The 16,099-nt window shown below is 33.1% G+C and overlaps 1 protein-coding gene across 3 annotated transcripts in view; it reads left to right on the top strand.

Moving 5' to 3' along the window:
- Window positions 1–16,099, top strand: part of FAT4 (FAT atypical cadherin 4) — a 186,916-nt gene that overhangs the window by 160,792 nt on the left and 10,025 nt on the right. For all 3 annotated transcript variants that reach the window (XM_023217612.3, XM_023217611.3, XM_023217610.3), the window contains exons 12-16: window positions 977–1,284; window positions 9,277–9,362; window positions 10,252–10,431; window positions 12,905–13,029; window positions 14,687–14,904. In XM_023217612.3, the coding sequence (XP_023073380.2) occupies window positions 977–1,284; window positions 9,277–9,362; window positions 10,252–10,431; window positions 12,905–13,029; window positions 14,687–14,904 (917 nt within the window). The remainder of the gene's footprint in view (window positions 1–976; window positions 1,285–9,276; window positions 9,363–10,251; window positions 10,432–12,904; window positions 13,030–14,686; window positions 14,905–16,099) is intronic.

Genomic DNA, 16,099 nt, shown 5'->3' with positions numbered 1-16,099 from the left:
CAAGTGGAAATGCTGACTTTCAAAAAAAAAAAAAAAAAGACAGCTATTTTAAAGTAGCCTGCTATAAATCATACCCACAGAGGGCATAAAACAAGAAAGAGATAAAAACTTAAAGACAGTTATTTCCTTTCCTAAACAGATGATTTCACTTGCCTGATTTTGTGGCCTTGAAAATAACATGAATATAGGTACTGATTTTTAAAAATCAAAACAAATGCATTTACCATCTTCAATTGAGTTGAAATAGTTTTTAAGAACTATATGTTATGAAGGAAGTATGTTGGCTGAAAATTGTAGCATAATAAAACTTCTAAAAGGTCAACAAATTTGGGCCAGGTGTGGTGGCCCATGCCTGTAATCCCAGCACTTTGGGAGGCTGAGGCGGGCGGATCACCTGAGGTCAGGAGTTCAAGACCAGCCTGACCAACAAGGTGGAATCTCGTCTCTACTAAAAATACAAAATTAGCCAGGTGTGGTTCTGGGCACCTATAATCCTAGCTTCTCGGAAGACTAAGGCCGGAGAATCGCTTGAACCCAGGAGGCAGAGGTTGCAGTGAGCAGGCACTCTAGTCTGGGCAACAAGAGCAAAACTTGGACCCCCAAAAATTAAAAAAAAAAAATTATAAAAATAAAAATCAACAAATTTTGAAATGTTTCTGGGAAAGAAATCTCTTTAGACACACTCCATTCCACTAAACCTTTAAATTTTAGAAACAAAGCAAACTTATGATATGTTCCCTAATTAGACAATGAAAAATAATTACATCAGTTAATCATTTCTGCCATATTTTAAAGATCATTCATTCATAAAGATCATTAACTCTATTTCAATTTTAGTTTAGATGAAATTTTTTGGTAAGTAACAAAAAAGTTGTTAAAACATATCTCATTTTATAATTCAAAAATATTTTAATCAAAATATATAATAAAATTTCCCTGAAATTTTATGCCAGTTTGTCAATTTTCCCTCCAACAGGTGTCTTTGGAAAACACTGCGAGTTGAATAGTTATGGATTTGAGGAGTTGTCATACATGGAATTTCCAAGCTTGGACCCCAATAACAACTATATTTATGTCAAATTTGCCACTATTAAAAGTCATGCCTTATTGCTTTACAACTATGACAACCAGACAGGCGACCGGGCTGAGTTTTTGGCCCTTGAAATTGCCGAAGAAAGACTAAGATTCTCTTATAATTTAGGCAGTGGTACATATAAACTCACCACCATGAAGAAGGTGTCAGATGGACATTTTCACACTGTGATCGCCCGGAGAGCAGGAATGGTAAGATATTTCATCCTACATAAACCCCATTTTATTGTTGTTGTATATCCAACTGGATTATGAACTGGGGTGCAAATCATGTTAAATTAGGTTTATTCATTAAATGAACACTTTAGTTATGAACAACTTAGACGTAACATTTTTTCTTTTGCTCATGACAGCTCTGTTCAAAAACAATAAAAAAGAGAACAATTGAGAAAATAGCCTAGTGCATAAAAATTTCATTGATATTTTTTGTATGTTTTTAAGGCCATATCAGGCCTATACTTAAAATAACTACCTTTCTTTCCTAAGTATTTCTGCCTTGACTGAAGAAACAACTAAAGAACAGAGGAGACTTTTCTGCAAAATCTACATACCTTAATCAAAAACACTTTATTGTTAAACAATGCTAGCAATAGTCATAGCTAGTCATAGTCGTTTTGCTGGTAGAGGGTCTTGCCTTGATATTGGTGGTTCCTGACTGAGCCAGGTAGTAGTGGCTGAAGATTTGTGGTGGGGGCTGTGGAAATTTCTTAAAGTAAAACAACGATAAACTTTGTAACATTAACTCATTTTTCATGAAAGATTTTTCTGTAGCATTTGAGGCTATTTGATTGATACCACTTTACCCACAGAAGAAATTGTTTCAAACTTGAAGTCAAGCCTCTCTCAAACCTTAATGCTAATGTATTAATTAAGCCTATGGAATATTCTGAATCCTCTGTTGTCATTTCAACAATGTTCACAGCATCTTCAGCTGGAGTAAGTTCTGTCTTTTTTTTTTTTTTTTTTTTTTTTGAGACGGAGTCTCCCTCTGTCGCCCAGACTGGAGTGCAGTGGCCGGATCTCAGCTCACTGCAAGCTCCACCTCCCGGGTTTATGCCATTCTCCTGCCTCAGCCTCCCAAGCAGCTGGGACTACAGGCACCCGCCACCTCGCTCGGCTAGTTTTTCGTATTTTTTTAGTAGAGACGGGGTTTCACCGTGTTAGCCAGGATGGTCTTGATCTCCTGACCTCGTGATCCGCCCGTCTCGGCCTCCCAAAGTGCTGAGATTACAGGCTTGAGCCACCGCGCCCGGCCAAGTTCTGTCTTAATAAACCACTTCCTTTGATTATCCCTAAGAAGCAGCTTCTCATCCTTTCATGTTAGTTTTGCAAGATTGTAGCAGCTCAATCACATCTTCAGGCTTCACTTCAAATTCTAGTTCTCTTGCTGTTTCTATTGGCAATTATTGGCAATTATTTCCTCCACTGAAGTCTGGAAGCCCTCAAACTCATCCACAAGAGTCAAAAATCAACTTCTTCCAAACTCCTTTTAATATTTGATATTTTGACCTCCTTCCATGAATCATGAATGTTCTTCATGGCATCTAGAATGGTGACTCCTTTCCAGAAGGTTTTTAATTTACTTTGCCCAGACCCATCAGAGGAATCATCATCTGTGGCAACTATAGCATTATGAAATTTATTTCTTAAATAATAGGACTTGAAACTCAAAGTGACTCTTTGATCCATGGGCTGCAGTCTGGATGCTGTGTTAGCAAGCATGAAAACAACATTAATCTTCTTGTACGTCATTGTCAGAGCTCTTGGGTGACTAGGTGCATTATCAGTGAGCAGTAATATTTTGAAAGAAATTTTTTTTTTCTGAGCAGTAGATCTCAACAGTGGGCTTAAAAATATTCAATAAACCATGCTGTAGACAGATGCACTGTCATCCAGGCATTTCTGTTTACTGATGGAGCACAGGTGCAGTAGATTTGGCATAATTCTTAAAGACCCTAGGCTTTTTAGAATGGAAAAGGAGCGCTAATTTCAATGTCAAGACACCAGCTATATTCGCTCCTGATGTGTCAGCCTATCCTTTGAAGCTTTTAACCTAGGCATTCACTTCTTTTCTCTAGCTATGAAAATCCTAGATGACATCTTCTAATAAAAGGCTGATTTTTTTTACATTGAAAGTCTGTTCTTTAGTGTAGCCCCTTCATCAATGACCTTAGCTAGATCTTCTGGATAACCTGCAGCTTTTATATCAACGTTCACTGCTTTGCTTTGTATTTTTACATTACAGAGATGACTTCTTTCCTTAAACCTCATGAGCCAACCTCTGCTGCATTCCAACTTTTCTGCTGTAGTTTCCTTACCTCCCTCAGCCTTCATGCATTGGAAAGGAGTTAGTGTGCCTTTTTCTAGGTTAGATGTTGGCTTAAGGGAATGTTGTAACAGGTTTGATCTTCTATCCAGACTACTAAAACTTTCCCATATCAGCAATAAGGCTATCTTGCTTTCTTATCATTTGTGTATTCACTGGAGTAGCACTTTTAATTTCCTTCAAGAACTTTTACTTTGCATTTACAGCTCGGCTAATTATTTGGCAGAAGAAGCCTTGCTTTTGGCCTATCTTGGCTTTCTACATGCTTTCCTCACTAAGCTTATTCATTTTTACATTTTGATATAAAGTGAGAGACATGCAACTCTTCCTTTCACTTGAGCACTTAGAGGCCATTGTAGGATTATTTGTTGGCATAATTTTAGTAGTGTTTTATCTCAGGGTACAAGGAAGACTGAGGATAGGTAGAGAGACCAGGGACAGATAATTGCTGGAGCAGCTAGAACGTAAACAACATTTATCAATTAAGTTTGCCATCGTATATGGCACGGTTCATGTTGCCCCAAAATAATTATAATAGTAACATCCAAGGACACTTCACTCATCACAGATCACCATACCACATAAAATAATAATGAAATATTTGAAACATTGTGAGAATTATTAAAATGTGACTCACAGTCACAAGGTAAGCACATGCTGTTGGAGAAATGGTGCTGATAGACTTGCTGGATGCAGGATTACCAGAAACCATCAATTTGCAAAAAACAAATCTGCAAAGTGCAATAAAGTGAAGAGCAATACAATGAGGCATGCATGTATTTACAGATTATATTGATTTTATTATGTGGCTTTCATGTTACAAGAATGACATATCTATTTAGGACTTGTGTTTATTAAACAAATTTGTTTTTATAAAGGAAAATGCATCACATCTTTTCTTTATTAATGTTTGAAAATATTTGACATAGTGTAGTAAAATGGAACAGCTTATTTATTTTTTATTCTTTATCTTCACAACCATCTCTCCATATTTCCCCCATCTCTAATGGCTATCAAGGATTTATTTATTTTTTTTATAAGAAAATGCTAACAAATCTGTCTTAAAGCATTTTTTTTTTTTTTTTTTTTTTTTTTTGAGACGGAGTCTCGCTCTGTCGCCCAGGCTGAAGTGCAGTGGCGCGATCTCGGCTCACTGCAAGCTCCGCCTCCCGGGTTTACGCCATTCTCCTGCCTCAGCCTCCAGAGTAGCTGGGACTACAGGCGCCCCTCATCTCGCCCGGCTAGTTTTTTGTAGTTTTTAATAGAGACGGGGTTTCACCGTGTAGGCCAGGATGGTCTCGATCTCCTGACCTCGTGATCCACCCGTCTCGGCCTCCCAAAGTGCTGGGATTACAGGCTTGAGCCACCGCGCCAGGCTCTTAAAACATTTTTACACTTTAGCTTTGAGCCTTTAAAAATGTAGTTACTGGTGGTCAGGCGTGGTGGCTCACGCCTGTAATCCCAGCACTTTGGGAGGCTGAGGCAGGCGGATCATGAAGTTAGGAGATCAAGACCATCCTGGCTAACAATGAAACCCCATCTCTACTAAAAATACAAAAAAGAAAAAAAAAAAAAAATTAGCCAGGCGTGGCAGTGTGCAGCTGTAGTCCCAGCTGCTGGGGATGCTGAGGCAGGAGAATGGCGTGAACCCAGGAGGCAGAGTTTGCAGTGAGCCTAGATCGCGCCACTGCACTCCAGCCTGGGTGACAAAGCAAGACTCTGTCTCAAAAAAACAAACAACAACAAAAAAGTGTAGTTACTGGTAAGATTTATAATTCACCCTAGATAAAGGACTTGTGTAAAATGTTAAATTGTCTGTTAAAAAGAAAGCCTAGCCAAAACAAAATAAGTGCCCTTAAATCATTTTTAAATGAAAAACTTGGTATCTAAGTGATTATACATTTATTTCTGATTTCATGTCAATCTTTAAAATATATGGTAACTTATATAGTCCTTAGACTGATTTTATAAATCATACATTTGTGTGACTACAGATTAATTTTTGCCACTAAATGCGTGGAATATGTTATATTGCTGAATGCATATAAGCAATATTCAGAAGTAATATTTAAAATGTTTTTAACCAAGTTTTTGCTATTTTTTTCCCTCTGGCCCATAGTTAATTTTAAAGGCTAAAATTTGTGCCATCTATAATTACCAATTTCGTAAGGGCATAAGACAGAAACTACCTTATAATATTAATTATTTTTGACCAATACACATAACAGGCAATCTATTATTAAAGAACAAAGTTTGTCATTTGCTCTCAGGAATATTTTATAAATCCATGTTTATTTTGAATTGGCATGAGGTACAATGACTTTTCTCTCCTCCACTCTAATTTACTACAACATTAAAGGAAATTTAAGCAAGTTTTTAAATACAGAACTATTTTTAATTGTGAGGGGGAAAAGAATAATGATTAGCTTTAAATATGACCGAGTGATTGTGTCAACATGCTCAAGGGTAGCTGCTCAGACATGTCATTCATGGATATCGCCACATCCATCAAACTGCATTCAGGGTCCTACCAGGTTATTAAATGTATGTTACTTGAAATGTGCGTGAGAATACAACAAATGTATTATATGGTTTTTATCAATCATTTTAGTTATATATTGTTTTCCCCATTTCCTTTTGAACTTAGTGTTAATATTTCCAGCTGGAACATTTTTCTAATATATTTAATTTATACAATGTTTACTTAATAAAATTAACCCCAACAGTCTGAAAATGGTGTCAAGACATAATGTTATATTTTATATTTTAATTCTACTATGCCCACATTTCCATATTATTGTAAAGGTTAATATGAATCATAATTAAAATTTTATTTCTGTGAATTAGGTGCTTAAACAGGTGTTAGTCACCCCGAATTATCACCAATTCATCCCACATATAACCTTTTGAAGTAAAATAATGGAGTATTTGACTTGATCTTGGTCTCAATGAAGTTTACATTATGAGTAGTGCCTAAAAATCCACCTGACTTTAATGAACGTTAGTAGAGGTATAACAAACCAATATTGGATAAAATATATTTTCTGATTAGTAATAGATCATTGCACTGATTTTTGCTTGAGATTTTAAAAATCAGCATAGTATCAAACTGTATGCTCAGAGGAAGACCTCTGGAAGAATATAGAGTTAATCAATTCTAGTATTCCTGATGATTGATGTAACCAGAAATATTGGGCCTTAAAGAATCAGAAAAACATTTAGAGATCGATATATATATAGATTGGGCTCACATTAGCCTTAATAATATCCTAAAGCTGATGAGTAATAGTAGACATCACCTCACCCCCATTTTCCACACATATGGAAGATAACCATATTTCTGATATGTTGTCAAGCATACTATAATGTAAAATAAACAATTTTACCTGATGACCTCCAAGGTCACATTAAACTTCATGAGCATTTGATTCTATCAAACAAGGACATGGGAGCAAGAGGTAAGTGAAGGAGGTACTTTGAAGGATGCAGTTCATTTGTATTATTGTGACCACAGTCATCAATTTTAATAATACCATATGTGAAAAAAAACTCTGTCATTATTACTTGAATCATAGGAAAAATGTCTTCCTGTTTCAGAAAACATCCAAAATAAGGCCCCTACTGGATTCTGAAATTGTCATTTTCTACATTTCAAAATAATTTTGGTTGGAAACTGGCAAAATCATTAACCTCTAAGCTTTAAATCATTGCATAGTTGGGGTAAAATATTTTAATTTATAGTGGTAAAGCTATAAAAATTCAATAGCAAAAGAGAATTTAACTGAAGATTAAATTGCGTAAGCTTACTATTAAAAGAAAACATCTCCTCCATTATTCTTTCTTTGAGTTGTATCAGCAAGCTTTTAGACATACATTGAAATATTAACAATGACTAAAATACAATTCTGTTATCCAAGGTTATTTTTCTAGTTGAGGCATTTATAAATATCCATGTGGTACTTTCTAGTTTATGATACTTTTAGGGATCTCTACAAGGATACTTGCATAATATATGTAGAGACATGTGTTCAGTCAAATAGTCACCTAAGCAGCAGAACTTGAATTATAAAAAGCTAATACTGCTTTTGAGATTGTGTGTCACCCCAATTTACAGGTAACTAGAAATAATCATAACTGTCAAAAGAATTAACTAAATAGGGCATGAATGTCTTGCCAGAGAATTGGAAGTATAAATTTTTCCTACAAATGTTTGTATTCATTATAATTTACTTTAAAAAAAAGGCAAAAATATCCATGTGGCTCACAAGAGTTTATTGTACAGAGCTTATAATAACTAACTCTTAGAAACATTTAAGAATATGTTAGCCAGTAATATTTGATAAACAATTAATAAATTGACTATACATTCACCTCAGTCTTTATTTTTAAAATGTGAGATACTTCAGATAAATTTTTGCAAGTCTCCTATTTAAATATATATTTTATAGATACTGCCTAAAAATCATAAGCAATATTGGTAAAAGTGGGATATTAAGGAAATTAATCATTTTCATTCCTAATGAAGGTGCCCTGATTTTTTAATACAGAAAATTTGATATCCAAAACTTTGCATTTAAGTTTGTCATGTTATTAGTCAACTTGCTTAATCTTCCTGCACTGTTTTCTACATTTGCTTTGCTCTTATTAACCTGAAATGATAAGCATCCTGATAAATAGATAGTTGCATTGTATTTATATTTATCTTCTATATATGTAACAAATTTGGATTAACCCCATCTGTGGCATTCATAAATTTAGAATAATGCTTTATTGTCTGCACTGGGAGAAGTCTTTAAACCTCCTGTCCATTCAGATAATGAATTATTGTTATTCCCGTGATCTACTCCATCCTTCTTATAATTTCAGCAACTAAAATGTGGAAAGTTTGTCATTTGTCAAATTTTAATGAAGTTTGGGAAACAAAGGAGGTGCATCACAATAGCATTGCAGATTACACAATAATATGGATATACAACTTGGGACTTAGACTGCACTACAGCCATCCTCAGTTGCTGGTACTAATTATATAGGACTCTGACTTCTATGGTTACCATATTCTTAGGCCTTTTAACCATAAATTGATGACTTTGTTTATCAATCAAAAGGAGTATTCATATGTTCTACTAAACAGGATTTTGTCTCAAGGGAATATGTATCCCTTAGAATGTAAAAATGACTACTTAGTCATTATTTAAATACTATTGGGGATTTTTTACTGTAAAGTGATCTATAGTAATACATCCTGATTATGCAGAAATATGTTATAATGTTATTTATAAATAATTATTCTTAACAAAAATGAGAAGAGCACTTACTTGATTTAACGTATTTCAAACTTTAATCCGAATATTTAAATTTTCATAGATTGCTATAATAGTATTTATACTGTATTTTCATAGTCCTTTTGTAAATATAGCTGAAATCGTATGAGAATAAGACTTTTGAAAATCAAAAATTAAGTGTCTTTTCTTTTGTTAACATAGTTTCACAGTACAATAAACACATTTCTTAAGATTGTAATCTACAGGAAGATGTTTCAGACCTATTGTGTATTATTCTAAAGAAGATCAATGACATGTATATCTTTTTTCACCTTTAAAACAGGGGAGCAGGAGAGGATTTTTAAAGGTACCCTTTTACCTCTTATAGGTATAGATAGTCATAATTAGTTTGAGATATCAAAGAAACATGTGCCCATGATTCAATATTATAATTATGTGATTTACACATTAAATCAAGATGTTATCACAGTTTCCAAGTCATGTTCACATAGAAACAAGTCATGAGTAGTGTTGACTGGAAAGGCTAATAGGAACGGTAGAACCCAAAGTTGAACGTTTCTTTCTCTTGCTTCATAGGCAGCCTCCTTAACTGTGGACTCCTGTTCTGAGAACCAAGAGCCAGGATATTGTACTGTCAGTAATGTGGCAGTTTCAGATGACTGGTAAGGAATATGATTACTTTAATTTTCATTATTACTTAATTTTTAAAAAATAAATTGTATACCTAAAAATAATTACAAGATGCTAAGTAGTACATAAAGCTTAAGATATTTTATTTCCCTCTCCAAATTTTCATAATATAAAATAGTCAATAATTACTGTGCAAAGTGTGTTAAAATGTGTGAAATGAAGTGGTAGAAATAAGGATAAAATTGGTGAAAAGGAAACTAAATATAGCCAGTAGTCTTTGGAAAGATTCATGAAATAATCGTATATGACCTTCATTCTGAAAAACATGTAGGAAAAGACCCCAGTTCTTTCAAATGCATTTCTAAAAGTTTATGTGAAAATTATTAACAGATATTTTTCCATAGCACTTAAAGCTGAATACAGCAGTAATCTACCAGAAAGTAAGTGATTTTAATAGGAAAAAATGATAAACAGAAAAATAAATAGACATGGATAATGACGCATCATTCATTGCCTCAGTCAACTTATTGGCATCCCTTGCGTTGATCACCTTACTGATATCCTTTATCATCTCTTCAGGGAAGGAGCAATATAATGTAAATATTAGAGTTGGCACTAATTCTACAGCATTTTATCTTCCCTCTGAGAGTATATTCCTTCTTACTGACTCAGTATTGTGATAATATACATCTAATTTGACTAATTGAAAACATAATTTCCAGAAATTTTATTATTTTTCATAACTTAGAAGCCTAACAACTCTGTGTGTTTATAGGAAACTCTTCTACGTGTTTTCCATTGAAATTTATCACACTATAATAAATGTCAAAAAAAGCTATATTCACTGTTTTTCGAACTAAACATTATACTAAAAATGTAATCTTTTGGCACTAATATTTATATCTTCCATTTTTTATTTAGGACTCTTGATGTTCAGCCAAATAGAGTCACAGTTGGAGGTATCAGATCACTAGAACCAATCCTTCAGAGGAGAGGACATGTGGAAAGCCATGATTTTGTTGGATGTATAATGGAGTTTGCAGTCAATGGAAGGCCTCTGGAACCCAGCCAAGCTTTGGCAGCACAAGGCATCCTAGATCAGTATGGCAATTTTATTTCTTACTTCTTTATTTCTTATTTATTTCTTTTAATTCTTATTTCTTTTAAAGAAAAAGAATGCAAAAAGTATGCTTCAGTGAGCATCAAAAGATGAAATTATTATTCTCAAAACTCTAAAAATACCAAATGATTTACGTTGTTTTGAATTTTAAATATTTATTTGCACCTTTGAAATTTTGGCATCAAGTATGATATTTAATTAGAAAATTAATATTTTTCTAGAGTCTTATACATATATATTATATATATATGCATGTGTGCATGTATATGTTTTATCCTCTTACAGAGAGTTGTGAAGATTAAATGAGTTAAGTTGGTAAATTATATAAAAAAGTGTTCTAGCATATAGAGATATATAGACGTTAGCCATCATGGGCACATAGAACTTTATTTCACCTCAAATAGTTTTACTTATAGACATACATATTCCTAAAACCTTGATACAGCTTTAAAAACAGGTAATAACTTGATTAATTATGAACTGTAAGACTTTTTTATTTGATTATTAATTAGGTTTCTAGCAATAACTTAGGAATGGTAGAAATTACATATTTTATTTTAAAATTACTTTTGTTCATTATTAAGGTTGGAAAAATTCTGAAAAAAATACAAGGAAGAAAATAAAATTAACCTATAATCTAACCACCCAGAGACAAGTACTCCTAGGTTATTGTCATGATTGTGACTGCTTAGTATCCCATAATGTGAATGTGCTATGTTTTAACTATTGCTTTACACTTTAGTTGTTTCCAATTTTAGTAATATACCAATTACCCTGTGATTAACACATTTTCACAAAAATCTTTGCTCACATTATTTTTTGGATGAGATTACTAGAAATAAAACTATTACTGGCAAAGCTAGGAATACTTTCTAATGTTTGTAACTTAAATATTTTAATAACATTTGCCATTTGCCTTTCTTTTCCTACATGTTGTTACTGTTTTGTTACAAAGTCACATTGGTTCATTATTATTATTAATCAAACAGTGCAGAAAAACAAAGGATTGAGATTGCCACCATTGTTAATACTTTGGTGTGCATCCTTTTGTATCTCTCTCCATGTTCACACACGTTTTTAAATATCATTTTTTTTTTTTTTTTTTTTTTTTCATTTAGAGATATTTTGTGAACATCTTTTTAGGTCAAAAGCTACTGAAACAAAACTTTTGGACTTACCTTTAACTCCTCTCTTTCTGTTAGACCTTATGTCCAGAATGACCTTTCTGTTTGTTTGTTTGCTTTTTGAGACGGAGTCTTGCTCTGTCGCCCAGGCTGGAGTGCAATGGCGGGATCTCGGCTCACTGCAACCTCCGCCTCCCGGGTTCAAGCAATTATCTGCCTCAGCCTCCCAAGTAGCTGGGATTACAGGTGCCTGCCACCACGCATGACAAATATTTGTATTTTTAGTAGAGACGGGAGTTTCATCATGTTGACCAGGCTGGTCTTGAATTCCTGACCTCGTGATCCACTGGCCTCGGCCTCCCAAAGTGCTGGGATTACAGGCGTGAGCCACTGCACCCGGCCTAGAATGGTTTTTAAAACACAAGTCAGTTAACTTTTTCACTTTTTGGCTAAAAGTGCTTCAATAGCTTCCCATCTAACCCAGCTTCAAAGCCAAAATCCTGACACTGACTGACAACATTTTTGTGATCTGCCATCTCCCTTAATTTCCTGACCATATCTAACTACTCTTCTTCTTCTTGTCCCTGAGCTCCAACCATGTTGGACCTCAGTGTTTCTCAAACATGGCAGTACGCTTTCACTTCAGGGCTTTCTCACTGGCTGTTTCCTCTAGTTGAAATGATATTCTACCAGATATACTTCATTCCCTTATTTTATTTAGGTCTTAAGAATTAATCTTAAAGGTTAAGATTAATTCATTGCCTAATCTAAAGATTCAGCAAACCTGCAAACTCACTATACCCTTTCTCACCTTGATTTTCTTGGTAGCTATTTTTTTCTTTATTTTCTGCCTCTTCCACAAGAAAAAAATAAGTACTTCCTGAGTGCACGGTTATTTTTTTTCATTACTTTACTTCCATGATTAGAACAGTACTTGACGTATGGTAGGCATTCAATAAACATTAGTTGCATGAGTAGCCTGTTAGACAGGTGTCAAAAAATATGTGGTCCCTGGATAATATGTATTAACCAAAGTGTTTATTTGACCAAGATATTTTATTCAAGTAAGAATTAATTTAAAGAAGAAATTGTCACATCTTTCTCATTATTATGTAAGACACAATTTTTCTTGAATCTTCTTTAGTGTGAGGCAGACTATGTTTTTTAGGAAAACTTCTAGTTTGATTAGTTTCTCCAAATGTAGCTGTAACTTGAGCTTCAAATAATGGAGTGCTTGAAATTAAATAAGTTAATACAAATTTTATCGAGTTTAAGCAAACTTCTCCTCATCTTTTATGTGATTTATGGTTCTCATTATGATTTATTTTAGATGCCCTAGACTGGAAGGCGCTTGTACTCGCAGCCCATGCCAACACGGTGGCACATGTATGGATTACTGGTCATGGCAGCAGTGTCATTGCAAAGAGGGACTCACTGGGAAATACTGTGAAAAATGTATGTAAGGTCTTCCATCTTCCCCTGGAAATTATAATAACTGTGAAAAGTAAAATATATGCACCCAAGTATGTAACTGGATTAAAAATTATGCTTTCATTCTAAATATTAAAAATATTAAATGGGCAATAATTGGTAAAATACAGTGACATTTAAAAATATTTTTGTAACCTGAAGAAGAATGATATCCTTTTAAAGAATTATTTACTAAATTTCTAGCTTCCATTTTAAAAGTATTTTATTCACTTATTTTTGTTTGTTTTATCTGTAAGAATGCTAGGCAATCTAAAAGATCAAAGGTTATATTTTGGCTTTTTTTTCATATTATCTGCATTTGGGGGATATTTTTCTGGTCAATTTTTGTGCATAAAAAGGTATACATAATATATCACTCAACACTGAGCTCAAAACATCATACAAAGGCATCATATGTTAAAATTAATGTTGATACTTTCATTTCAGTGTACAAGTGGTAGAATTAGTTTTGGATATTGCTTTTTAAAATCCTTTCGTCAGTTGTCTTTTAAGCCCTAATGTTATTATTTAGACATTAATGACGTTCACATCATCATTAGAAATTGGTGCTCTGTAATTTTGGGCTGCACATTTCACTAACTAACCATAATGGCTCCTCTTTTCTTAAAATTCTTCATTTTCAAACAAGTGGTTACTACTTAAATCCGTTGCAGATATCTGACTACATTTAAGAAGTCATTTGATTCAATAATATTATGAAAATGAATAGAAATACATAATAAAATTGAGGATATAATAAATCTAAAAGGTCTTAGCAGAAAGTGTAATTGTGTGTAATTATATTAGAGATATTGAAAACATAGAAAACATATTGTCACATGATTTTTAATGTAATAAATATTTAATAAGTAGGAGCCTAATTATATTTGAAATTATATCCGAGTCATTGGCTAGATAAATGCCTGAGGCGCTTTTTCTTAAATCATGATATAACTCACATACTATAAAATGTAACGTTTTAAAGTGTATTTTTCAGGACTGAAATACATTTGAGCTCATTTTCTTCATATTATTTCTTTAGCTATATTATTTGTTTCTATAACTTAAACTTCCATATTTCTGGAGTGTGGATTTTTTTCAGATTATGATAAATTATAATATACACACTGATTATACGTGATGATAAATTATATGTGATGATTACTGAAAATAAAGTTAGTTACAGATGCAAATATTTGATTGTACACTTCTTTGTCCAAATTCATAGCGTACTAGAGACTAAAGATTACAAATCATTTTAATCATGCAAACATATATTTTGGAAACACAGTGAAAATGATTACAAACAAATTTTTCAGGTACATATTTCCAACAAGTGGCTATGTCTTTAGATATTCATGATTTATATAATGTGACAAATAATTTAGTAAATATTTCCCAAATGGTTAATGACTGGCATAAAGTATTTTACATTTCATGCTGCTGAAATGGATTTAAACATTTGAAACCAACTATATAATAATTCATAAATGTCTATTTTTTAAAGAGTAGAGTTGGGAGACAGTAATTCCCAAAACTTAATATTTTCATTGTCCTTTTTATATTTTTTGTCACTATAGAAAACTCTCCAAGAAATGCCAAATGAATACATTCATTTTCCCTTTTTTCCTTTGGCTTTCAGCTCTTACTCCTGACACTGCCTTATCATTAGAAGGCAAAGGGCGCTTAGACTACCACATGAGTCAGAATGAGAAGCGGGAATATTTGTTAAGGCAAAGCATACGAGGTGCCATGTTGGAGCCTTTTGGTGTGAACAGTCTGGAGGTAAAATTTAGGACCAGAAGCGAGAATGGCATTTTAATCCATATCCAAGAAAGCAGCAATTACACTACTGTGAAGGTGAGATAAAAGCTAATGGTGACTTCATTTGATTAGACCGCCTGCCGTGTAGTGGTTTAAATCACTCCTCCCATAATTTCTGTCCTTTTCTTTACAACCCATTAGAGTTCCGACTAATACTGGGCACTATTCCAATGTCATCTATCTTAACTATTCCCCAGGCATTGGCCAGAGTAACAAAGATCTGAATGGTTTGGTTTCTACACACTTTTGTGGTGCTTTAGAGTAGAGAACCCTGCCAGGTAGGCCAGCACACAAAGAATGAGTTGCAGTCTATTTTTCTGGTAAGAATTTATATCGCTTTTTTTCTTACTTTTAAACAAAGGAAACCAAAAATGTAATGTGTCTTTGAAATACAAAAATATTTTTCTCCAACAATTATTTCAAATACTGATATGTATATGTCAATTGACAGGATTAGAATAAAGAAAAACATTTTGAAATTATATGATTTCTGGAGCATATAATCAATTCTCTATCTATATAAACCCTGTGAAGTAAAGTATATTTGGAATTTATTATAATTTTACTTAACCATTCCAAATAATTTTTAAATAATCTTAAAAATTATACTTCATGAGAACAATGGATTGATTTATCATTAGGCTTTTACATAATTTGCTTTTTCTTATCTGTAAATAAGATACTAAACTTACATACAGATGGATAATTTCAATAGGTATCCATTTTTGCATCAGCTCTTAGCTTTCTGAATTTTTAAATCTATATTCTGCTTTCTTTCCCACCAATAAATCATCTCCTAGACCAACAGTTTCTTTAGTTTAGTTATATTGACTGCCTTCCATTAATATTACTTTGTATCATTCTACTGATAATTTTTTATATAAATTTTAGTAAATTCTTAAGATTACAAATCTAGATTTCTTGAATTATTTTCATCTATTAGTCAATATTTGATAATTACTTCAGGGATAGTTCACAAAGAAAAAGAGCAATATGTTCAGAAAATTATTAGGTTTAATTCACATATAATACTAAAAATAAAACTAGATGTTCACTTCTAAACTTCAGCCTCTTTCATCCTTAAAATGTTTCTCTGTGCAAGCCAACCATGATTATATTGCATATAAATATATTTAATAAGTAGCATGAAAGCCAATATTTCTTACCTTCTCAAATGATAATTCCTCTAGCCTAGTCATTTCCAACTAGGAAAAATTTTACCCCCAGGGGA

The sequence above is a fragment of the Piliocolobus tephrosceles genome, chromosome 3 (genome assembly GCF_002776525.5).
Source record: "Piliocolobus tephrosceles isolate RC106 chromosome 3, ASM277652v3, whole genome shotgun sequence".
NCBI classification, from domain to species: domain Eukaryota; kingdom Metazoa; phylum Chordata; class Mammalia; order Primates; family Cercopithecidae; genus Piliocolobus; species Piliocolobus tephrosceles.
The sequence above is the reverse complement of the archived record's forward strand: the minus strand, read 5'-3'. Positions and strand labels throughout refer to the sequence as shown.